Genomic DNA, 25277 nt, shown 5'->3' on the forward strand with positions numbered 1-25277 from the left:
CAGGACGTGAGGCAACAGGCACAAACTGAAATACAGGAAGGTCCATCTGAACATGAGGAAAAACTTCTTCACTGTGAGGGTGACAGAGCACTGGCACAGGTTGTCCCAAGAGGTGGTGGAGTCTCCTTCTCTGGAGATATTCAAAACCCGCGTGGATGTGATCCCATGCAATGTGCTCTAGGTGACCCTGCTTGAGCAGGGGGGTTGGACTTAGATGATCTCCAGAGGTCCCTTCCAGCCTCAACCATTCTGTGATTCTGTGATTCTGTGATCATAAGCTCAGGAACTCATGTAGGTACTTGTTTTTTATTGCTAAATATGGTCTCACTGTTAGCAGAAGGTAGCTCATAACATTAGTATGGTATTTATAAGTTCTTAAGTATCTGATAGAGCATTTCTGGGTCCTTAGGATCAAAAGGTTACGCAGCAAGTGAAGGGCCTATACTGTAAAAGTAAAGGGTAATACGAAATAGTTGAACAGTAATCTTCAGAGCTATACGGATTTTTTTGCCCAAATATGCTTCTGTAGTTGGTTTAGCCAAAGTAGATTGTTGATGGCTTCTCAAGTTATTGACAGAGCTAGCATTAAAAAATTGAAATCTCTGAAAGTGCCCTCAAGCCCAGATAGGTGTTCTTGTAGCCCACTTTTCCTCCATTCTTCGGGGCTGCGAAGGGTTCCTGGTGTGAACAGCAATGTGTATAGGGTTCATGGGAGGTGCCTTACAGATAAGGTGAAGAAATATATGTCTATCTTCAGAAAGCTGCACAAGGGAGAGCAGCTTGAAGCCAGAAATATGCTAACTCATTAAAATTTCTATTATGTATTAGGAGGAAAGAAGAAATGTCTTAATCTTCCACATTACCATGCGGTATCAGGCACAGGAAATGAAGGGCAGGTAAATCAGAGAAAAGAGGAAGAAGGATGTTATTCCAGCTTGGGTAGAGAAATCGGGTTTTCCAGAAGAGATCTCAGTAGTAAGAACAAGAAAAGTGCAACTCCAGGGACTCTCTAATGCATGTCAGTCCTCATGGAAGGCAATGAAAAGGAGGGCAAAGCTAGCAGAGGCTAATTTAGTCACCCTTAGAAAATAGCTGAAATGTTAAAAGAATTAAGATTTGTTCCGCTAGTAACCTTTTAAATGATTTTTTTTATTATTTAATTGTATCTAGTAGTAAAGTTAATTGTGAACAATCTTTCACGCATAAAGAAAGCTCATCTCTATAGGTGTCCTGATTCTGAAAAGCACCATACTAAATGATTTCCAGAATACGCAGTATAACTGAGAGTACTTCTCCACTAAGCTAAATGATCAAGTTTGAGAGATAACATAGGAGTCAATGTCAAAGAAATGTCTTGTAATCAACATTAATGAAAAAGTTCCTTGGCAGTGCAGCAGCAGAGTGGGGAAAATTCATGAACCAAGCTTCCCCATATGAGCTTGTAAAATGTTCATTCTCCATATTCCTATCTTCTCCACTTCATGCTGACCCTCACATCAAAGGTGTCTTGCCCTCCCTGTCAGGAGTTGTCCACCCTTTTTCTGGTGGTAGCTGAAACCTCCAGATATCTTTACACGTTCTTCAAGGACAGAAATTTCCTCAGTCAAGATGGAAATTTGGAAGATTTAATGATCTGCTGCTGTCACCTCTGAACTTTCATGTCTCTTTTCCTCTATCACCAGGTGAGAAAGAGGGAGCTGAAGCATTCTCAGTAGCTTCTTTGGATCTCCAGTACTTCAAAGGCAGGATTAGACCTGCAGGATTAATAAATTTAACAACTAAATCCTGAAGTATGATGAGCAGTCAGTTGTTCTAGCTAGGGATTAAACTCATTTTCAAGGCTTAGTTATGAATAAAACTACTTTTGTGTGCCTATTGATGCTCTGAGAAAGATTTGTGGAACTAGAAGGCTCTTTAATTATTCCTGCAGGTTTCCTGTGTGTTAACTGTCATTTGCTTCTTGCATTTCATAACCATTTATTCTTTATTCCTTTCTAGTCACTTCAGTAGCTTCTCAGAAACTTTTATCTCTGAATGCATCTTTTATAAAATATTTTTGCCTGTGCTTTTTAACATTTTGTCTTCGTGTGCATATGACATGAATTGAGCAAAACCAGCAGCCTGTGCTTTCACATGTAGATGGCTAAAATCTCATATTCCCTAGAACTCCACCTTTCTGCTTGAATGCTTTGCGATACGTGTATACCATATATGAATACCTTAGAAAAAAGGAAGAGACAAGGAAAGCAAAAAACAGAATGGGTAATGCCATATTTTATAATGATTTCATAATACTTGGAAAAGCCAAAAGGTATATTATTGTCTGAGTTAAAGAGAGTTCCTAAGCTTTCAGACCAGGCAGATATATGATATGATATATTATTACGTGACCAAGCTGCTGGCTTGTCCATCATGTAACAAGTATAATTCTGGGCAAGTGACAGGAATGTGGATGTATATCCAAGGAAAACTTGCATTCCCTGTCATGACCAAGATAGTCACCCTCCCCTCTGGGATGGTGTTCAGTAGCCCACCAGGATTTGCAAGCAGCATTCACTCGTGGGCTGGTGCACATGTGCAGGATTGGATGTATACCCACCACATGGCTGGGGAAGCATATATTTTGTCATATGACAAATCTTCCATCATGTGAAAGGGGCAGTCACAGGTCCCTCAAAGAAAGAGGGAAGGAGAAGAGTAGACTGCCTGGCATCAGTACAATTCATCCTATGTGCTTTTTAGCCACATCTGAAGGCTACTGTGACAACCATGACAGTATAAGTGATCCAGATTAATTGTTCTGGCAGGCCGAATTCAATTTATGAGCTACAGTCGGTGTGTTTCTGAACGATGTTTATTATATGAGTAAAGTCTATGTTTCTAAAAGCTGTGTATGTTAGAACAAATAGCCAATCTGATCATAATAATCTCCTTGTTATGTGTGCCTCCCTCTTCAGCTCTGTTCAGTGGCTTCCACTTTTCTGTCATCTCTCTTTCCACTTCCAAAGCCCTTCAGAGTTTACATCTCTGTCTCCTACAGCATAAGCTTATTCTCTTGCCTTCTTATGTTTTCAAAATAGGAGCTTCAGACCGCCTTCTGCGCCATAACTTAAGCCTGGGGAAAGCTCCCTTCATCACTTTCAAAACAGATGATTATGTAGTACCATTCTTTGAACCCTTGTCAAAACTTTCTTTCCTATAAAAGGCTTGATGACAGTAAGCTTCCAGAGTACTGAGGCCATTGCCCGTCACGCAACCCAAATGGTCTGGCTTTTTTTGTACCACTGTCAGAATGTCTATATCCCTCTGTGTTCTCAGGTACTTAAATTTACATTTACAAGGGGGGACAGTCCTTTTTACTTTCATGTGTAATATTAGTTCATCATATATGGTTTATGACTGGGGCCCATATGTGTTATGACAATGTATTTAATATAGTAACCATCTATTTTCTTCTTATTATTCCTTTGTGTGCTTTTCTTCAGAGAGCATTATCAAAGCTTTGCTCCCATCATAAAAGGTGATCAGGTGGTACCTTAACAAGGGTGCTTATGTGAGTACTGTAACCCTTGGCAGGGTGCTGCATGAATAGAGTTGTACTGTTTCCAGCACCCACATTATCCTGTTTAGAGCTGACAAGTATCGCAGTGCTGCACTGTGCTTTGTGGATACTCCTTAAGGTATGTCAGGCAAGTCTTCTCAGGAACATTTCAGTTTATGTATGTCTCTTCCCCCCCCGCCCACCCCCTCCCCCATTATGGTTGGATGCCAGAATGAGGTAGACTGTTGTTATTAGCAATTATGTGAATACAGGGGTAGTTTGATCTCCCTTTTCTATATCCCCTTGTTTATCTATCCAAGGATCATGTACCCTATTGGCTCTAGTAAGGCACTCAGAGTTCACATTGAGCTCCTTATCTGCTGTAACAGCCATAGTTTGGTGTGTGTACGAGTGTTGCTGCTTCCCAGAACAGAATCCTCTGTCCTCTAATATGGCTTATGCGTTGTTCTCACAAATGTATGTGTCCACTCAAACTCCATAGAGAAGGGTTCTGTACAGCTACTGATTAATTACAAACACATACCTATCTATTGCTAAGTATTCAAAATATCTTGCAGTTGTTCTGTAGTTAATAACGTATTGTTTTGTTAGTTTAGGCAAAGCTGAAATTGGGGGTGTGAGTTTAAGCTCCAAAAGAACTGGACTATTGTTGTCCCCAACAACCCCTAGGAGCTGCAAGTCCATCGATCTGAGCTCATTGGGACTAGGTAACCCTAATATTAACAGAGAGTTTGAGAGAGATGACTGGCTGTATTTTCAGCACACTTGCAGATTTTCTAACCAGAGTTACTTCCCTGAAAAAGTGAGAGTGTGCTGTGCCCCACATCAAGACTGGAGAGTTGTATAGAGGTTGCTATGAGCGTGAGGTATTAATGAATTATGTAAAAGCAAGCAGTGGCTGAGGATGAATTAAATATACTGGTAGAAGATCAAAGAGCGAGCCAGCTGGTCCTGCAACAAAGAATGCTTCAATATACAGGTTTTTGCATGGTTTTATTCCTGAGCTTACAAAGGTATTAACATAAGCTTAAAAAAATGCAGATGCAAGCCCCATCCCCCATATAAGCTCTCTTCAGCAAATGAGATGAGAATTCGGCTTGTTCTGTGGTCTTCCTTTGCCTGCAGGATAGCTGTTTTTATTGATTTTCCTATGTCGTGCCATGACAAATTAGTTGCCCATTTATATTGTATGTTTTAGCATTGACTGGGACATGTGATCTTAGTAGAGGTAGAGCCTGAACAAGTTAAGTTCAAAAATGGAAAGCTGGAGTGGATATACAAAACATTGACCAATAAAAATACTCTTTGTGCTAGCATATTGTGCTTAAAATACAGTTTTGTAAACATATTTGCATGTATATAGTGCAAAGAGCTGTATGTTAGTTTTATTCACAAAGTCATGTTCTATACTTTGTCTATGAAATTGTTGTCTATAAACCTGCTTCACAGGTTCAGTTCCACAAGTAGCACCGGTTTAAGCAGTTTCAAGTAAACTACAATATGCAGAGATCTTTTTTTATACCTCCTGGGTATGGGTAATCAACACGAGTATTTCTTTGAATATTTGACGAAGAAAGCATATTGCAACTATACGTATGCATCCTTTCTTGACCAGACTCCCCAAATTGCCATTAGAATGATCATGACAATCACAGTGTAAAGCATACGGACTGTAGCAAGCTCATCTCCATGCTGTTGTTTGAACCCAGAGGCACTGTGCCAGTTCTCACGTATGTTTGCTGTAGCTTTCTGTCTGTGAGCACGGAGAGAATGTATCCTGCCATAACAAAAAGCAAGATTAAGATTAAAAATTATTTTTATTAAGAGTTCAATAGTGTTTATAATGAAGTACAGAGTGTGCATTGAATCATTGACTAGATTTGGGAAAGAGCTCTTCAAACTGTATGGGGCTAATAGTCATTTCCATAATTGGAAATGCAGAACATTTACCAGCCATTTGGTGTATCTCTCCCACTGACAGGCAGCGAGACTGGTTATAGGCTTGTTAGAGGATGTACAGTGCTGCTCTTCACTGTTGATACAGATCTGCTTTGCAAGGGGAGAAAATATACCTTTTCATTTTGCAAAATCATGAAAGTGACAGGATTAAAACAGTTTGTCAGTTACCAAAACTTCAATCCATGGGAATAAGCACAGCATGTGCTATGTGAGCTTCCCATTCTGCTCTGCTAATGTGTTTTTTATTTCTACTTTTCAGAGGGGACTTCCCTCAGCAGTCTTGGTCAAGGTATTCATTAGCCAAAGATACTCTTTGTGTAGTTACTCCTGGCTGGTATCTGCAGCGTTCTCTGGAGTAATATTTTACATTGCTTTGCCACCTTTCTCAAATGGTTTGAAAGCAAAAGTGCTAGACTATAGCAAGTGACCTCCAGTTATTGCTATCTCAACTTAAATTTGCCATGGCCACAGTGCACCACAATTCCATCCATCTGAACTGTACTGCCAAAAGGACATCAGTCAGCTTGAGCTTTTCATGTAGCTTAGAAGGGGTCTGAGAAGTATGATACATGTTACAACTCTTGTTCATATGCGTTCCTGCTATTATTACCACAGAAGAGTAGGAGTTACCAAAAAAAAAAAACCCAAAACATTAGTACAGACGCAGTCTATGAGTTAGGAACTCTTAACCACAAATTGTATTTAGATACTTGGGCATATTTGGAAGAAAGCTGTTAGAACTGATTTTTAAAGATGAAAGGCTTAGAAGTGCAATCTGCAAAGGTAATTCGGCAATAAAACAAGTTCTGCAGTTGATATTTTACAGAAACTAGTTTTACGGTGAGAAGTACATGTTTAACATTTGTATTAGGACAAAGGCTATCTTCTGTGTCTTGCATAACCGCAAATCAAATGACATAGTTCGTGGTAATCTGGAAGTATCAAGTTAAGATCACGAGAGGAATGTTCTCCCTGTCAGTAGCTTGCTTTCCTATTTCTACCTGTCTGGGGGAATATAGTACATGCAGCTTACCTCCTGGCATTCATGTTATCCTGGTGATCGAACTGCCAGTAAAACAGATTTCTTCTTGCAGAGGGGGAAAAGTTGTCCTTTTCTGTCCTCTTGCTTCCTCTCATAAAGGAGGAAAATCTTCACTGTGTACCAACAAAAGAATCTTTCTCCTCAATTCAGCCAGCACTGAGCAGTCAGCCCTTGATATGTGTCAGTCAAAGTTCACAAGTTATTGATTTTCTAAAGTTAATTTTCATGTAGTTCCTCAAGAAAATCCCTGGAGCAGCTCAAGAGGCAAATAATGAGTAATCCCAACGACTGACTTCTCCTTTTAGCTGCTGGGATCCCTTCTTATAAACAGTAGCTGGCTGCTAAAACATTGCCAAATTCTTAGCAACAGAAGTAATGACAGATAACAGATGAAGGGTGTTGGTGGTGAAAAATGCAGAAGGATGAGCTGTAACTTACAGCTACTTTCTGTTAGATCACAGGCTATCTTCTGTGTAGAACTTAGTTCCTTTCTACAGGTTCCTTACCTTATCATTTAGTTAATTTACCTGGAGTGAAATTTCAAGCTGCTATCGCTTAGATGTGCTCTAATACTCAATCAGTTCTGGAAAAAGTAGGTGCCTTTAATAATCTGTTGACTTTCATAACATGACCACATTCAATAAGTCTATATAATGGCACAAAAGAAAACATTTGGACATTTAGAGATAGTAACAGTATAAGGGAATCTGCAGCAGTAAATTTAAAATTTGAATTTTTGCCATTTCCTGTTCATTGTGTCTAAACAAGAGGAGAATTTTATTGTCAAGTGTTAATGTGATGAGAGTTGTCTGTTCACTTGTCATCATTCCCAGCTGTCTCAGGAATTAGAGCTGATAAAAACTTTGCAAATGTTGATAGCAACAGTAAAACAAATCATGATGTTTTTTCCTTTTACTCATTTCTGACCACCTGTAAGAATGCAAAACTTTCTCTTTTCTATTTTTCTTAGGAGAATCAATGGGGTGCCACAACAATATGGATCAAAACTTTTCTTAGTCTTTAAATGGAGATGATTTTCTCTCAGCTAAGTTAAATTGATTGTCACAATGGAAGTCATCAAGTGACTGCAATGTAAACTAACTCACACTTGAGCTTCACACTGTTGTAGCTGGACTGGGTATTGGTGTTATGTACTTTAAATTTCCATTTTGTAGGTGTCAACTATACTGCAGGGTGAATAAGCCTTACTGTTATTTCTACTTTGCATTAAAGTAAGAAAATCTGTTCTTTGCCATGTGCCCTTCAGAATTACACTCTGGAAATCAAATTTTATTTGGGGGCTAACTTTCCTGAAAGTGCACGTGTCGTATGCAATCTCCTTTGTACAAAGACTGGTGTAGAAAGTGTAAATGGGCCAGTTCCATAAGAAAATACATTAATGAGTGGCACAGATCCTCATGTACCAGGATACTCCTCTGCTAGAACACTGATACTATTCAGTAAAGGAGAAACAGGGGGTTTAAAAATCCAGCAAGTCTCCAGAACCTTTAAGCAGTCTGAATAGAAATTGCTTTTATGTTTCCCTGATCGAATGTCACATATATCCTGTTTGTCTCTGCCCACCTGCAACAATAATTAACAAGGGGTTGTGCCAGTGCAGAAGTTCTCCCACAAGTTGTTCATTGAGTTTATGATGCTTTAATATAATAAATCTAATGGTTCAGTAAGTATCTGTAGGGCTCCTGAATATACAGGATTTAAATTTGTAGTTTAAAAAAAACAGGCAAAAGATCTTCTTTTCCAAAACAAAATGTGAACAGCTTCATACATCATCTTTAAACTCCCAAAAAATAAAATAACCTCCATTTCCCATTTGAACGTTACTTTAAGTTTCTTGTCACATATTATTGCTGGTGACTAAGACAAATCTGAACTTGCAGTTCTGATGCATTTCTGCAGGCTTTTGTCTTTTCTTCACATACACAGCATTTGTGTTTTTATATAAATCACATTTAGTTCCTTTAGTTTTAGTAAAACCATTAGCAATGTCCAAATATGTCTTGGGATATCATTTACACTCTGGAAAATTTGTTAGATTGAATTTCAAATATAAAGTAAATGTTTAAAAGTTTACAAAATTAAATGCTCTTAATCTTGTTAAGACTAACTTTGTTTACTCCTACTCTCATCTGTCATGTCATAAAACTTTTCCATAAATAACATGTATAAAAAGAGAGATTTTGATCTCAGCAAAACTATAACAGTTTAACTGAAACTGCAGTGAGTCTCCATTTCCTTTAAGTGAACTTGTTACAAATGACTTCCAGGAAGAGATTAAGACATCACTAAAGAATTACAGGGATCCACTGACTTGAATCACTTGTAGCTTTTTCAGACCAGATCCTAAAAGAGTATAGGTACAACTTCCGGTGCTGCTAAAGGAGTTTGGTGCCTATTTCCCTAAATAGTATACAGTAGACACCTCAGTAAAAGCTGTACACTGAGTTCTTCCTTTGTTTTTCTTTATACATTTTTTCCACTTCAAACTTTGGATTTATAGTGCTTACTGTCTATTTTCACATGTCCCCAATACTTTCACCTTGGTTTTCCTGTTTCTTATTGATGCTTTCACTTTTTGACTGAACTAAGTAATAGAAAGTATGGCCAAGCTTAATTCTTTCATAAGTGTCAGACTGTGTTTTTTTTGGCCACATAGTGGACTCTTGCTTGAGCTCTCCTGACTTCTATTTTTCTGTTTTTTTTTCTTCCAGTCCCATAATTTTCTTTGTGCAAAATTACCCTTTATAATGAACATGCCCAGTTTTGTAAAGTACAGCCATGGACTCTGGCTCAACTTTACTGAAAAGAAAAAAAAAATTGTCATCAAGCTGTTAGTGAGACATATAGGCTAAAAGCGATGCAGGAGAAGAAAGGTAAAAAACATAGAACTGAAATTGTTATGTGAGTTAATAGTAATTCAAGGACCCAAGAGAAAAAAACACCAAAGCAAACAGGTATAAAATCCTGCGATAAAAAGCCAGAAGCTGGAAGGCAGCAGCTCAGCACGCAAGTGACACCGAGTCACTGAGCGAGGGCTGCCAAGCCAGACTCTCCGGGCAGCCGCAGGGGATGAGGCGAGGGAGGAGGGGAGCGTCCTGGTACTCAGCCTCGTTAGGCCATTTACTACATGTATTAGCCCATAAACAGGACCCTAGCTATACACTCAAATTGCGTATACACTGCTTGCAGGCCTGGGAGCAGTGAAAGCTACCAGAACAAAAGTGACCCAGGAGAGAGAGAATTACAAAGTGTTTTCTTTGCTTACACGAAGATTCCCAAGTCATGATTTACCATCCTTATTCAGCTGCTAAAGCCCAGCGCGGTGATTTAGCTAGCCATCCTCAAACGCCCAGAACGGAATGCCTCACTCCTCATGAGGCGACCTAACCCAGCTGCATCCCAGGCTGAAACACCAAGCGCGCAGCGAGCGCCCAACGTCAGAGGAAACGCGGCCCAGGGGCGGCTTGCCGGCGTTTCCCAGCGGCCCTGTTCCGCCGCCGAGGCTGCTGCGCCCACCCGCCAGCCCGCAGGAGCTGGCCGTGCGGGGGCTGACGGCCAGGTCGCCCCCCGCCCCCCGGGGCGGCCTAGGGACGGGCGCGCGTCCCGCCCGGCAGTTAGCCGTTACTAGGACAGTAACGCCCAGCGACTGCCCCCCCGCCCCGCCAGCGGGGCCCTCGGACCTGGAGGGCTCCGGGAGCGGAAGGCGACGCTTGTGCGGATGCGGCAGGGCGGGGGCCGGGGCAACGCGCCCCCCGGCGCTGCCCCTCCCGGCCGTGGCCTGCGCTGGCGGCGGGCCGTGGCGCCGCCCTCCCGGCGAGGCCGCGGCCGTTAGGGAGCCCCCACGCCCTGCCGCCTACAAGCCCCAGAAAGCCCTGGGGCTCCGGGCACGCACCGAATCGTTCGAACCGGCCAATGAGGGCGCGCGGGGCGCGTCACGTGAGCAGGGCGCGATTTCAAACGTGGCGCTGGCAGCGCAGAGCAGCGTTGTGCGCGGCGGCAGCGACGCGGGGGACGAGGAGGTGAGCGCAGCCCGGCGCGGGGGACCGAGCCGCCTCCCGCAGCCGCGGGCAGGTGTGTGGGGCCCGGCCGCCGGGCTCGGGGAGGGGGTCTGGCGGCGGGGGGCCGTTACCCCTGCGCGCGGGCCCTGCCGGGCTGGCGCCCGAGGCGGGCTCGGCCTGAGCTCGAGCTCCCGTCGGTCAGGCCGAGTCAGGCGGGTTGGTCCCCCGCCTCTCTCTTGAGCAGGCACAGCGTGAGCTAATTATACGTGAGCCCGCTTTTGCTCAACAGCAGGCTGCATTCGATGCACTTCTGTCCGGAAGTGGAAGGCGCCGTGTTAATGAGAGCATGCGTTTCCTTTCCTGTGTCGAGATGGGTTGAATCTCGGTTCCGCTGCTTTTAAAGTAGAGCTTTAAATGTTTTCTTGCTGTGTGGGGTGACAGCGTTCTGGTGCACACGTCTGGCTATGCTGCCCTTAGAAGCTGTATTCGTATGAGGGATTTAGTTACTGAATGTAATGATCAGATGTCACATGAAGGAATTTCAGGAATCCTGGACACCAGTGCTGTATTCAAGGCTTTTTACAGAGCTTATAATGCTTTTTATATAAGTAGTCTTGGTTTATTCGATGCCACATTTGAAGAGAGTGCAGTGAGATTTCTGTGACTTTTCGTAAGCTGTGCATTTGTGAGGCTGTCACTGAAATTCACACCTAAGAGTCTTCAGAGGGGATGTTTACCTGCTTATGAATTTGCCAAAATCGTACAGTTCTCTGTGATGTTATTGCATTTTTTTTAAACCTACTGCATAGTTAATTCTTTTCCAGATACTATGGAAGAAGGAAAAGAAACAGTAGCACATTGCTCAAGTCATGTGACTGAAGAAAAATTGGGTATTTGCATGAGCAATGGTAGGTGGAAAACATGTCAAGATACACTCTAGCTGGTGTATCCCATATTAAAAATTAAGACATCTAAGATCAGCAGACCTCTTGTATCTGCTTTATAACTTGTTCTGTATACTTTCTTCTTTGCATGAACTGCTGTTGCCCACCTCAAGTCTTAGACTTCCTCAAGAGCTTGTGGAGCACTTGTGTTAGAGCATGTGTACTAGTGACATGAGGTCATCAACCTCTCTCCTATATACCTAGTCTGAGCTCCTTTATTCTTTTCCTTATCTGTTTGCTGCTGACTCAATTAATATTTAGTGTATACATTAGTTAACAGGAAAACTAGTTTTTCACACTGGTTCCCGTTAATGTACTGTAGTGGTCTGAACCTGGAAAGAACTGACTAATAGGACACCTGCCTTGTCATGCAGCTCCTGACTGTATATTCTCACTTTTCTTGATTGGGGGCTGCTGATAGTGCTTCCCACAGCCAGTTCCTAAGTTCCTATTATGGGTGCTTGGAAACTAGTATCTCGTACCTAGATCTTTCATGATACTTGAGCATCTGTCACAATTATGATCATATGCATGGCTGTATCTTTGTAATTTCTTTGAACTAGTAAGTGCTGCAAGCTTGTTTTTATATTAACTACTTAAACTCAGTAACTGCTGAGTTACTCAGTAACTACTGAGCCTTTGCAATCTGATATTAGCCTCACCAAATTATCAAAGCATAATGCAATACAAATTATTGTAAATTGTCATTGTTGTGACAAAATCCTAATGGAATTATTGTAGTTTCAGACTTTCCTCTTCTGACTGATGAAAAGTTTGATTTTGACCTTTCACTGTCTCCTGCAAGGTGAGTTAAGTGTCTACAGGTAAGTGCATCTTTAAAATGCCAATAACTTAAGCTCGTGACTGACTTATTTTTCTTCATAGTGGAAATGAAGATGAAGTCTTTGTTGGACCTCTGGGACACAAAGAAAAATGTATTGCTGTCAGCATTGAAGCAACAAAAAGTGCTGAAAAAAATATTACATCTCCTTCTGATGATAAACTTACGTGGAGTCCACTTACAGGAGAGAAATTTGTTGAAATTTTCAAAGAAGCTAATTTATTAGCACTGCAGATAGAGACTGGAAAAAAGAATGAACAGAATAAAGTAAGCCAGTCAGAAGACCAAGAGAACAAGGTTATAGAAAAATTTGTGGAAGACTCCATGTCAAAACTGAAAATACTGAGAAACAAAAATACGGAAAAAAGCCCCAGGGCTATTAAAAGGGAGACATACTGTGTGTGGGAGAGTCCAGTCTGTCAACTGCCACCTCCTTTTCAGAAGGAATCAAATAAACTTTTATCAGATGACAAAACACATGTTCTTCATACTCCTCCAAACAGAAGCCTTGTTAAAATTCATATATCTCCTAAAATTGCTGGCTCAGCTCTGACTCAAGACCAGAAAACTAAGGAAAGAAATAAAAAGGCAACTAGCAAACTTCAGATGGCAAAGTCTTCGTCTGTTCTTGGAAAAAATAATTTGTTGACTGTAGAAAAGGTAAAGACAGCTTCTGTATAGCAATGTTTTCTTTAAACATGGTCTTAGTGAGTTACAGGAATTTTTAAACTGTCTACAAGCTTTTTTTAGTGTACTTTAATCTTCTGATGTTTCTCTGCCTCTTAAGATCCTCAGGCAGAACAAAGTAAATATAAAGGCCTTCCAAGTGCAAAGAAAAGTCGAGGCAGATACTATGGTATAGCAGCCATCTAGTCTATCTATTATGGCAATGTAGAGCATCTGCAGACAAGTTTCTCTTCCATTATTTTCTTTTTTTATTAGTATCATCACTCTCTGCTTCTGTTTCAATGTCTGTTTTTTAACTGGTAAAATCAGGGCAGTGTTCTTGGTGACTTACTGTGCAAAAGTGGCTTTGTTTACTGTTAACTCCTGTCAACAGAGGTAAGGTAGGAAAAAAGCAGAATTATTTTGATAGAACCAGAACTAAATGAATTTTCTGTCTGTACCTTGCCTCCAATTCTGGACAGGGTTGATTAGCTGTATATGATTTAAGGTGTGGCTATATGACAAACTGAAAATGTGTTCTAGGATAGCAGGGAAACATCAGCTTGTGTTAGTGACCTTATGTGTACAAATCCCTGTCCTTAGAATATTTTCTACATTTTGTTGTTTTACCCCATATGACTTAGGCTTCAGTGTGTACTCCAGATATTACTGAAAAATGGATCCTTGGGAACCATCATCTAAAGAAAATGTTAATTTTTGATGTTAGTTTTTTCTTGATGTGGGATGCTATGAGGCAAGGCACAGAGTGCTTTAACTAGCCAAATTCTAACCTCCTGCCAGTCTAAGTAGACAGCTTTGATATAGTTAAATATTGTAATTCCTCATCCTTTGAAAAGTTAGAGTAAAGCAAAAGAGTATGCATTAAAGGTAGCTCTCATAGTTTTAAGGATGTAGGTGAACATAATTATATAAAACTTGTGCTGATGAACTGTTGTTGCGGAACTGTCCTTAGGTTGACTTCTAATCATCTGGGTTCAAGCCTGTTCTAATTCCTAGAAAATACACTCACTAGACTAAATTTAAACTATTAGTCTAAAGACTTGACTGGAGTTCAAAGGCTTCCTCACTGACTGTGCAAGGTGATTTTGTTAAACTAAGACAAAAAAAAAACTTTCCAGGGGCTTCTAGAAACACTGGTAATTTTTAAAATGTTCTATTGAAATTTACAGCCCAAACCAGGAAAACACAATAGCATTTCTACAAAAAGAGACTTGAACAACATGGGATCATCTGAAGATCTTATTTCTGATAAATCAAGTGCTGCTTCAGATGTCTTTGAGTCTTCATTCAGCGGCAGTTCCTCAATACAAGACAAAAGAACCCTTCCTGCACCAAGTAAGGTAATGACAAGCATTTTTATATGAAAATAATCTTGGTGACACTTCTGTAAAAGGAGAAAATGGAATATAGTTTACTTTCTAACTTAAAGCTGTACTGCTGTGTATAATGCATTCAATGGAAAGTTGCCTCTTGTTCTACAATTGCGGTTCTTGAATGTGTTCTATGTCTTTAGCATAAAGAATGTGTTTAAGAGAAACTATGTAATGTTGTGGGTTAACAAGTATTACCTTTATGTTGTTAAAGCACTAGCTGCAGAGAAGTGATTTGCCATTTTCTGTAAGAACCAAAATATTTTGATGTCTGTAGTTAATCCCTATACCATGTGAAAAGATTGCCATAACTTGCATGAAGGTAGAATACCTATAGCTGTCAGGAATGGTTTTGAACCTTTAGACACCTTCCACTTCTATGCTGCATGCCACTTGTCACTGTATTTGCAGGAATGGAGGGGACCCTGTGAACGGGGGAGGCAATGAATCCCTATGGATAGGTCATTTGGAAGAGAAAAATCATGCCTACATTCTGAGCCAGCACCACTAGGAACCTAGAGTTTTAGTCTGCAAAATAGCAAGGTCTCTGTTAGCAGCTGCATCAACAGCAAGTGATCTTAGCCCTGTATGCCATTATTCTGCTGCAATATGGGTTATACTTATTTTCAGCACGTCACTGTGGTTTCCCTGAGAAGCCAAAGAAATGCTGTGGTGGTGCTTAAAAAAAAGTAGGGGAAAGGGGAGGGCTTGTGCTACACAGCAGGGGAGACTGTGGGAGGCAAGTGGAACTTACAGTATTAGTTTTGGCCTGCACCTACATAATGGAACTGGCTGTCGTATAATCTGCCTTTCTGTAGAAAGTGGTGACATGCTTACCAGAACGTACCTGTTCACCCTCACATGACTACATAGCCCTACAGTCCTGAAAAGTAGCACAGCACTGTGGTGTGTGCTACATGAATGGTGTTCATCTACCAAGAATATAATGAGTTTGTATGCAGTTAACAGAAAACTGGAACAATGTATTGCAAATCCTTTAGTACTTGCCTTCTGAAATGTGACATCTGAGGAGCGCATGTACTTGAATGAAGTTTTTGACTTGTTGCTATATTTAATACTGCTAGAAATTTCTTAGCTGAAATTCATAATTTCTTTCTTATGAAGCAGTTTCTGATATAGAATATCATTTACTCAGCACTCTTGTATAACTTCTAATGTGAAGGTAAATAGGGTGCAGGAAGTCCATGATCACGTCTGTGAGCCACTGCCAACATTCTATATCTCTTGCTCAGTTCTGTATAATAACCCAGATACTGTGAGTTGTGTTTCCAAGAAAATTCATTCTTTAAATGGCAGTCTGAGGAAAGACCTCAGAAAAGCATGAGCAAATAACTACAATGCTAAACAGAAGTCTAACAAAAGAATGTGTTAAATGCCTTTTGCTTTTGAGTAAACTATATTCTCTGATTCAGTTTGGCTTAAAGAAGATGACAACACATCTCAAACTTCCTGGTGTTGCTAGTGGTCTCACAAGAAAGACGACTTCTTCTTCTTCGTCATCAGTTTCCAGCATGAACTCAAGTCTGAATTCAAGTTTATCCATTTCTCCCATACACAAAAATGGTAATCGCTTTTACAACAGATTTGTCTTATCACAGTTTTAAAGTAGCTAAGCATCTCTTAGATTGCAAGTTTGAGTATGTTTGGATGTTGTCCAGTGCATATAAGCAGCAAGAAATGTTTTGAATGGAGAATAAATTTTTTAGGCTAACCAAATAAATCCATGTGGAGATAAATCTTAGATTTCTAGTGTTTGCAATAACTAGATTCATGTAATACATGCAAGGGGCTGATGCAGTAAAAAGTAAGCAATGCCTCAGGAAACATGTTCTTGTTATACACGCTCTTCTCTATTATAGAGGAACACGTGAGCTTTGGAATGCTGTGAACTTATCTGACTCAACTTATTTAAAAAAAAACAAACAAAAAACCCAACTGAACTACAGAAAGAAGATGGAAAGCCTGTCTCCAAATTTTGGCTTTCTGTAAGCCCATTAAAAGGATGGGGTTTACTCAAATTAAACTCGATATGGGGATATATTGGAATATAGCTAAGGGAGTTATAGTGTAATAAAGACATCCATCTGACCCTTTCGGTAAGCCTCAAAGGGTCAGGAAAATAGTTTTCTAAAACACTGACAGATATAAACATTGTAGTTCTTGCATGTCTAGCAAGATACCAAGCTACTCCAAAATTTTATTATGTGCTTGTTTCTGGACAGGGCCTAATGAGGTATTAATAAAAGCTAAAGCATAGTAAGAACTTCTTATGCAATAGGAAAAACTGTCTAGTCAAGATTAATACTACTAATGAAAGTAACTATAAACTGACTGAAAATAAGAACCATACAGAAAATTGAGAAAAGCAGATATGTGGTAGATCAGCATATGGTATTAATCAGAATAATTTGAACTATTAACCACTTAAATGCCAGTTTAAGGGAGCAAAGCTAACTATGCTGTGAAAAAATGTTGAAAGTGTAACTTGAATCTGCAAGCTGTTTTGGCATTCCTGGCAGAATATTCTTTGACTTGACTGCAGTAATTCAGTAAGCTGTTGAGGGGATTGCCTAAAACGGGCAGAACTGTTTGAGGATTTAGGGAGTGTATTTTCAGTAGTTGTATATGTTCTCCTTGAAGTTCAGTGGTAAATTGCCACTTCCTGTATTTATTGTGTGAGCTTAATTATTTGCTTATTCACTTAACACTTAACAATAAGCAATCATTTAGAAATTAACTTAGTTTTCTTTTTTCAGGTAAATCAAGTGTGTCTTCAAAAGCTTGTGTGAGTGGCTCTAAACTTTCATCTAATACAAATAGGCCAGCCCTGGTCAGGCCTACCAGAGTGTCATCTCTGCAGGCTGCCAACACTGAGAGGTCTGGCAAGCAGGCAAGATCAGCTAGCACTCCAAAAATATCTAGTGCTGTAAGCTTAGCCAAATCTTCAGCTTCTGCAATGTCATCTGAGGCTATAGGCAGTGGAATTCAGAGGCTTAGTTCTGTTCCCAATCTGCAGAAGCTATGTCAGCAGAATAAAGATGGAAGTGCAACAAAAGCAAGCTTGTGCCCAAAGCCCAAGACTAGAGTTCTGTCTGTTCCTACAAGTCAAATTAAGATTCCAGCAAAGGGTGGAGGTAAGCACATACTTTACATGACCTGTCTTGTGATAATTTGGCTAATAAAATCAAATGTTTCCTCAAATGCCTGTCACTTGTTTTATTAAACTTCTGTCCAGCTCTTGGAAGGATTGAGTATTTTAACTGAAAGGTATCTGTAGTTGTAAAACGATTGAGTGGATAACAATTAACACAAATATGTTTCTCTTCAGATACAACACCAGACAAATCGGCACCAAAAACAACACCATCCCTTGGATTAACATTTTGTAGCACACTCGGAAGGTAGGGCATAACTGAAAGTTGAATATACTGAGGCAAATTTTTCTTTTGTATGTAACAGCTGATTGTTACAACAATCTTTAAAAGTTATAACTTCCTTGAAAATAAGTTTTTCTAGTCCCTGAAGACTTCCAGATCCTCTTAATCTGTGTGTGCTCTTCACTAGTTCTGAAAACTCAAATCACTATTTGAAAGCTGGCTACTTCTCTCCAGTTTAAGCAGTGTCAATGACTATTGGGATTGATTTAAATAAAAAAAAAAAAAACCAACAAAAAACCCCCCACCCACCCCCAAAAGACAAAACAAAACAAAAAAAACCCCACCATCTTCAGAAGAGTAGTCTCTGCAATTCTAAACAGACCAGGATTATTCATAGCATAAAAATAATTTCTTATGAAGTAAAGCCCTTACTATGCTATGCTACTATGATCAGCTCCATGAACCCCATTCTGTTTTTGACCAAAGGCAAACTGACCTCCACTGTCTGGTAGAATTGTTTGAATAATATCGTTCCTAGAAGTTTTTGGCTAATGCAAACTTCATGTTCCTCTTCTAGCGCCATGGCAGTCAGCACTCCTGTGAAACATTCAGAAGACGGGGTCCCTCAGAGTTCTTGTTTTCGTGAGCAGTCTCTTTCGATGACTCCTGCCAGTTTAAAACGGTCTGCCTTACCTACGCCCATCCGTCGTATCTCAGGATTTCCAGCAGTGACTCCTAAAACTGCACCAAGAATGGCAGTTTCTCCACATCTTGCATCTGTTCGCCAAAGTTTCAGCCTATCTACCAAAAAGACTCTTATAGCTGGGTAAGGCAGAACCCCAGAAATGAAATGAGTATTGTAGGCAAACTGGTCCAAATAAATTTTGATAGAGACTTTAAAGTTTCAACAACTTCCCCTAAATGGTAGAATGGAACATTTGAACATTTAGATATTGTATAGGTTCGGTGTAGATTTTTATCTTGTGATTAACAAAATGCTATAAGCTGTATTAAGATGAGTCAACATCTGGCATTAAAGAACTTCCTATGAGAGAGAACTTGCATTTCTTTAACTAGGGTGCAACTTAACCTGTATTTGATGCTCTGATTAAAAACTGAGGCAGGTTTGGAGCCAGCATTGTTCTACTATTGCCTTTTGAGGGGAAGTAGCTGCTTAAAACCAGTATTATTCTTACCTGTTTTATGCTGTTGCCAATGCTTCTGTGAAGTGATACTTTGGTAAAGGTTGACTGAACTTTATCTTCTGAACAGCTTTACCTGTGTTTCATTTGAAATAGTATCTTGGACAGTGGTGGAATTCTATGCTGTTGTTTGTGAAGAGAATGCTGTCTCCTTCATATCATCAGCCCAACGTCTTTTCACATGCACTATATGTACATACACATGCTTGTTTAAGGGCTTGTGGAGGTCTACAGAAGGTTGCCAGAAAAACTATAGGCTGCTTAAGACATAATGATCCTTAGTATTAAGGCAGGCGTGATGCATGCCTAGGAAATATGTCCTAGATGTTAAGTGCTAAATGTTCAAAATATTCTTTACTCTCAAAGAAACAGTTGTTCTCTCCACAATAACTTTTAATATCATAGTAATAAGTTTTCAACTCCTGCTCTTCTAGCTGGTCCCTGCACTTACCCTCAGCTGGGATTGAAGTGGGCTGCTCAGTAATATGAAATGTCAATACTTGTTTGCTAGTTTCTTCTTAAAAGCTTGAAAAAATGAAGCCACATGTGTATGTCAATTTAAGATTAAATGCTTATCAACCCTAGAGTCATTAGCTCATTTCTTTGCATGTATAGTCTATGAACTTATTGCAGCATGAAGGTATTCTTCAGGTAACTAGTGTGCTTTTAGATCAGAATATGGGAACTCTTTAGTTTTCTAGAGGTGGGGTAAAAAGGAAATAAGGAGAAAATGAAGTTAAGGGCATTGTAGCTTTTTAGTACAGATTGTCTAACTTTGGCTTGTCTGTCTTTAATAGTTCATGCTGATTAAAGAACTCAATTACTGCCAATATTCTTTTCCCCAGTTCTAAGCAGACAAAAGAGACTAAGACACAGATATCTTCTTCAGAAGATGATATATCTCCTCCACCTGTGCTACCTCTTACACTTGACTTTTCACCAGAAAAAACTACAGAAATAATGGAAAGTGAATTAAAAGAGGCTGGAGTACAAAATCAGCTGGCTGATGGGAGACAAACTAATGAGGTAAGAAAAGATAACACATTTTTCTACACAACTAAGTGAACTGCTTGAATATATATGAATTATTTTCTACTCATCCCTCAATCTGAAATATTTCTGTATGTGCAAATTAAAACATGCAGTTAGAATAGGTTAGAGCTGAGTGTGTTCGCCCTCTAGTGCCTATTTTTAGTACTGAACAACTGTGTTTCTGCTAGATCCTGGTCTCAAACTGAATGGTCAAATACTTGCAGATTTTGTATTAAACTTGCAGTTCTGGACATCTGCTGTGAAATCCTTATGGATTCAGTCACAAAAGCAGTGTCATAAAGCAGTTCCTATTGCAGCCAGGAAGTAAGCTCTCTTCTTAAAAAAGACACTGCTATAGAGAAATTCGGTCTTTCAATTTGTAGCTTTCCTTCTGAATAGTAGCAGCGCAAATCCTCAGATAATGAATGAGGATTAAACCCAAAAGCCCATATAACAACATAAGTTAACTTTCACAGACTTAGTCCAGCAAACATTTTATTTTCCCCTCTCCCAAGGGGGCTTCAGGATGAAAACTAGCACTATACATGGATTAAGGGGAAAGAATAGAATTGGTAGTTCTGAAAAGCTTTATTAATATCCCAAACTGGCTATTTATTTCTATATATTAATGTACAGAATTAACCCTCTAGGTGAGTTACTTGATATATCGTTGCATCAGTTTGTTTCCTATTTTAGCCTACTTAATGATATGCTTGGGTTAACTGTTACAGAATTACTTAAAACATGTATAGAATAATTAAACTGCGTGAAAGTGTAATTAAAGCTTGCAGCTCTAATGAAATGTTTACATGGCAAAATAATGTTGTGCAATAATTGGTAAGTAACTTAAATATAGTTAGTACGCTGTTTTAAACTTGATTTGATTATAGCTTTAAATGAGTGTGTTATGTTCCAAGGAACTTTTTGCTTCACTTGTCTCACTGTATTTACCCTATTTGTTATGCTAGCCACTGGTGGAACAAAAACTGAGTTTCTACATGCAAACAATCCTGCAAGAAGAATACCCAATCTGTAAACCAAAGGTGTCCTGTGATTCTTTTTACAAGCTAAATTGACTTCACAGTGAACAGAGGAAAAAAACTCAACTTTTTTTCCTTTTCTATTATTATTATTTTTTAGATCTTACTAGTAGATTTTGGAATAGATAAATCTCTCCCTCCTACTTTTGAATGCGAAAGTAGGCCTCTGATTGATCTTTCCAATACTCCTGAAGTGAATAAGATTATTCCTCTAAAGCCTGCTCTCTCAGGACAGGTAAAGGTAAGTTATATAAAAGTTTTCTGGAAACAATTGGAGCAAATATGTAAACAGAAAAGATGTCAGCTAACTGCATGTACTTGCCTGCAATGCAGCCCAACAGTATTTCAAGAATTATTTAATACTAGCATACTGTTCAATATGCTACTACATACAAAACTATCCTTAAGCAAAAGATCCACAAAGTATTAAGCTCTTAAGTAAAGAGAACGTGAAGTTTAAAGACAAACAATGTGCATTAAACTACACCTCAGGGAGCAATTTGCAAATAAAAAGGGGGTGGATTGGGGAAAGTACTTAATGTTTAATTTTTTTTAAGTATTTGTTAAAGAAACTGTTCCTGGAACAGGAGGTGAATGCTGTTTTCGCTACAGTAGTCATGGTGAATCCTGTTTTTCTTGTGAATTTTCAGTACTTGACAGCAGCAGACCACTTTCGGCAAAAAACAAGGCTGTCTCTCCCCAGATTAACTGATCTCATACTTCCCTCTCTGTTTGAAAGACGTGTGTTGGAACTCATTTTGAATTTGGGTATTTCTGTGCAGGTGATTTTGGTATTCTAGTGGTTTGAAGCTGGAGTATTTCAGATGTTTTCAGATGAAGAGTGGTAACTGTGAGGACACTGCCTTTGACAACATTGAATTGATCCTAACCACATTTAATACCAGGCCATTAAAAGTATCACAAAAGGATGATTTCCAGAGGCATGTTTAGAGGAGTTCAGAATTGTTGTGCCCTTCCTGGATGATAGTGCCACTTGAATGCCACTAGTGCCACTGGCATACTGATGAAACTTAAATGCCCAGAAAGGCTTTTCTGGTGAGCATGGAGATACCAAACTTGTAAGAAGTTTGTGCTTGTCAAAGAATGAGTTTGATCTTTAAAAATCTGGACATAAATGCTTGAATGTGGTGCTTATAGCTGTCTCCTGGATATTAACTGGAATCTCAAACTTTAAAATAAAAAAATTGAAGATTGTGCTACTAGAAACTGTCGCCACTAATAGTTATATGCAATAGCTAACTACAATAGCTAAATCTTATTTTTCTTCTTTCAGCTAATTGATTTGAGTTCTCCCCTTATCACTCTGAGTCCTGATGTGAACAAAGAAAATTTGGATTCCCCTCTACTGAAGTTCTGAATTTGAATTGAAATGAAGAATTCTTGGCATCTGTGATCTTTAAGGTGTTTAGGCGTAGCCTTTCACTCAAACTGCTTTATGAAGATAGCTATGGAGTATCTGAACTGTAACACAACAGAATTCTCACAGTCTTGACATAGTCAAACTGAGTCTGATGTAATGTTTTTTGCATGGATTTACCACAATGGATGTATTTAAACTTTGCTCTGAGGCAAAAAGGGATATCCTCTGTATTGGAAACCTGTCTTTTTTTTCTTCCTACCCATTGTCCTCTGCCTCCATATCCCCTGAGTGCAACAAAGGTTGAATTTAAAATAAATGGGTTAATTAAACTAAAAAATATTGCACAAAATGGAAGCCTTTTCCTACAAGTTTCAGTTAGACTGTTTTAGTGTTCCACTAATGAATCTTAAGGTGTGGTTAAAGGTAGTGGAAATTAATTCTGTTTATACAAAAGTATAGCAAGTCTGGATTTTTTTTTTTTCCCCACTGTTGAATGCTAGTGGAATACACTAATAGCAATAGCTGAATTTGTGTGATTAAAAGGAGAAAGCAGCCTGATGGTTTGGTCTTGAACCTTGAAGGTTGATTTGAACCTTTCACTTTCAAAGAACAAAAATATTTACCAACCTTTCTTATCTGATAGCCTGCACACTGTTATAATTGAGTCTGGGTGTGATGTACTATACAGTTTTTAAACAGAGGTAAATAGAAATGAAATTGGACACTGTAGGAGAAGCCATAAACTGTTAAAGCAACAAGCCTGTCTTTGGAGACTGGAGGTTTCTGCTGTGTGTGTATATTAACTTAATATTTTTAATTCATGAAACTTAGCAAGAGATGGAAGTGGATTTTGAACAGCTGTTTGTATTCATTCAAAAAGTGGTGGCAGTTTGAAGCTCTGCTGTATTAAGTGTTTAACTGTGAAGAAGTGTTCAGCTGAGTTCATCAAATGTGTTTTGATGTTGAACAGGGCTACTGCCCTGTCTTTGTCTGAAGGTACTTGCCTGCTTCCCAGCACAGCTGCCATTCCTATGGTTACTGCAGTGTCAGACTCTGTTATGAAATGAGGCCAGGTCCTCTGAGTCAGAGGAAACAACCATGCTACCTGCTCTTGCTAAATATGAACCATACTAATGTGGAATTTCTTTACTTTGCTCCTGTTTTCTTTGTATGAACACAAGATGACTTCAAAGCATTTATGAAAATTTTACTTACAAGTTAATGCTGTGCAGTTAAAAGCAATACTCGGAATAGGTCTTCTGCTAGACTTGGAACAAGAGAATTGAATTCTTCCATATATAGTTCTAAATGTAAACAAAAGGAAAGATTAAAAAAATCACAAACTTGTTTTTCTTTCTACACTTATTTTTCATTTTATTTGTGTTTTTCTTAAATGGAGTAAACAAATATAAACAGGTTTATGCTCTATATGTCAAGGACTTGTAAGAGTAATACATATTCTATACTAGTTGAGAAAATTAAATTTTTTAAATGTATGCTTCTGCAGACAGTAGATCTAAATCCTATTTTCAATTGTGACCATGACTACTTAAGAGAAAGTAGTTTATCAGCACTTTTGACTAGCTTGTGTTCTAGTAGCTAGACCTTGGCTGAACTGACAGTGAGAGCCAGCTGCAAAGCAAAACGCCTGGAAGTACTGTCCTAAAGCAGGCATCTGGTCAGCTGAACAGTTCTGGGAGCCACTGCCTGTATTGATTAACTGTTAACTGGAGGTTAGACAGTGGGGTTATAACTAGACATAGATATGTCTTCAAGGATGTGTGCCTTCAAAGTGTGTACCTTTAAGTGTAATTCAGTTGTCCAAACATCTTGTCCAGTGCCACTTGAAATGCAGCAAGTCCAGGACATCCCCGTGGTGCTGGTTGGTGCTGCACAGTCCTACAGGCAACCTGCACAGTTTGGTAGCAGCAGGTGGAATACCTTTGGGCATATTAAGTGATAATAAACATGTAGCAATCAGAGCTACATGTAGCTTCAGAGCTTAATGCTTAATCTGTGTTTAACTGGGTCTGTCTTTGTGCAATGCCATTCATGTGCTGTTGCTGATGAACAGGTTGGAGTGGTTCAATGTGTTTAACTGTATTAACTCACCAGGAGGAGGGTTGTTACTCTGAAAGCTTGTCTAATTTTTCCACCTTACTAGTTGGTTTAAGTAATGTATTGCCTCTACTACACAATCCATGTCCTGTCTCTTTTTTAGACAATGAATGAATTCCACTACTGGGAATCATGCAGTCTATTTGTGTGAAACAGAATTAATCAGAATTTAGTAACTTAGTGTTAATCATGCAGTGGGGGAAAAAAAAAGAAAAAATTAATGTGCATTTGGTATGTACTTTTATAAGCTACACTCTGGTAGAAGAAAAATGTTCATGCTGCTTGCAGTGTTGTATTAAAAAGAAAGATAAAAGATTCCCCTGTTCTATAGCTTCCTTCAAACATATACATTGAAATGTGACTTTTTTCTTTTGTAACATCTCGATTACTTCTGTGTTTTGGAGCTCAAGTACATGAACTATGCATTGAAGTGTTGTGTGTATGTGTTTTGGGGTTTTTTTGTTTTTTTTTGGGGGGGGGGTTGTTTGTTTTTAATATATCAGCACCCTTTAATCTCATCCTAGATGTTTGACAGCTGTTGTTCTTGCTAAGGGGGCCCTGAACTTTGCATATTCCCCCTTCAGCCAGATTCTGCTTGCGCTACCTTGACCGCGACTCGCGGACGGGCTCTGCCCGAGCCCCCGCGGTAGCTTAGACGAGCTGCTCCCTCAGCGAGGAGCCC

General features: G+C 39.4%; 1 protein-coding gene and 1 long non-coding RNA gene across 8 annotated transcripts in view; one reads left to right on the forward strand and one right to left on the reverse strand.

Annotated features, from left to right (window-relative positions):
* GTSE1 (G2 and S-phase expressed 1) overlaps window positions 1–25025 on the forward strand; it is a 33198-nt gene extending 8173 nt beyond the window's left edge. The window contains exons 1-14 of one of the 7 annotated variants that reach the window (XR_003256282.1): window positions 10500–10603; window positions 11407–11490; window positions 12268–12331; window positions 12412–13027; window positions 14224–14394; window positions 15858–16008; window positions 17202–17579; window positions 17774–17846; window positions 18400–18648; window positions 19870–20050; window positions 21025–21099; window positions 21197–21337; window positions 21879–22175; window positions 22391–22481. Coding sequence is in view for 5 of the 7 variants with exons in the window: in XM_026083458.1 (XP_025939243.1) it covers window positions 11412–11490; window positions 12268–12331; window positions 12412–13027; window positions 14224–14394; window positions 15858–16008; window positions 17202–17579; window positions 17774–17846; window positions 18400–18648; window positions 19870–20050; window positions 21025–21099; window positions 21197–21337; window positions 22391–22474 (2262 nt within the window). In the remaining 2 variants the exon portion in view is untranslated. Of the gene's footprint in view, window positions 1–10488; window positions 10656–11406; window positions 11491–12267; window positions 12332–12411; window positions 13028–14223; window positions 14395–15857; window positions 16009–17201; window positions 17580–17773; window positions 17847–18399; window positions 18649–19869; window positions 20051–21024; window positions 21100–21196; window positions 21338–21878; window positions 22176–22390 lie in introns of those variants that run through there. The other 6 variants (XR_003256281.1, XM_026083457.1, XM_026083456.1 and 3 more) reach the window with 6 other exon arrangements.
* On the reverse strand, window positions 4539–9841 carry LOC112974479. The gene is made up of 2 exons (XR_003256283.1): window positions 5513–9841; window positions 4539–5339 (listed from the first exon to the last, which is right to left on the reverse strand). It is a non-coding gene; the product is annotated as an uncharacterized LOC112974479 (long non-coding RNA).
* Window positions 25026–25277: the final 252 nt, after the last annotated feature.

Source organism: Apteryx rowi, unplaced genomic scaffold (genome assembly GCF_003343035.1).
Source record: "Apteryx rowi isolate R43461 unplaced genomic scaffold, aptRow1 scaffold_600, whole genome shotgun sequence".
NCBI classification, from domain to species: domain Eukaryota; kingdom Metazoa; phylum Chordata; class Aves; order Apterygiformes; family Apterygidae; genus Apteryx; species Apteryx rowi.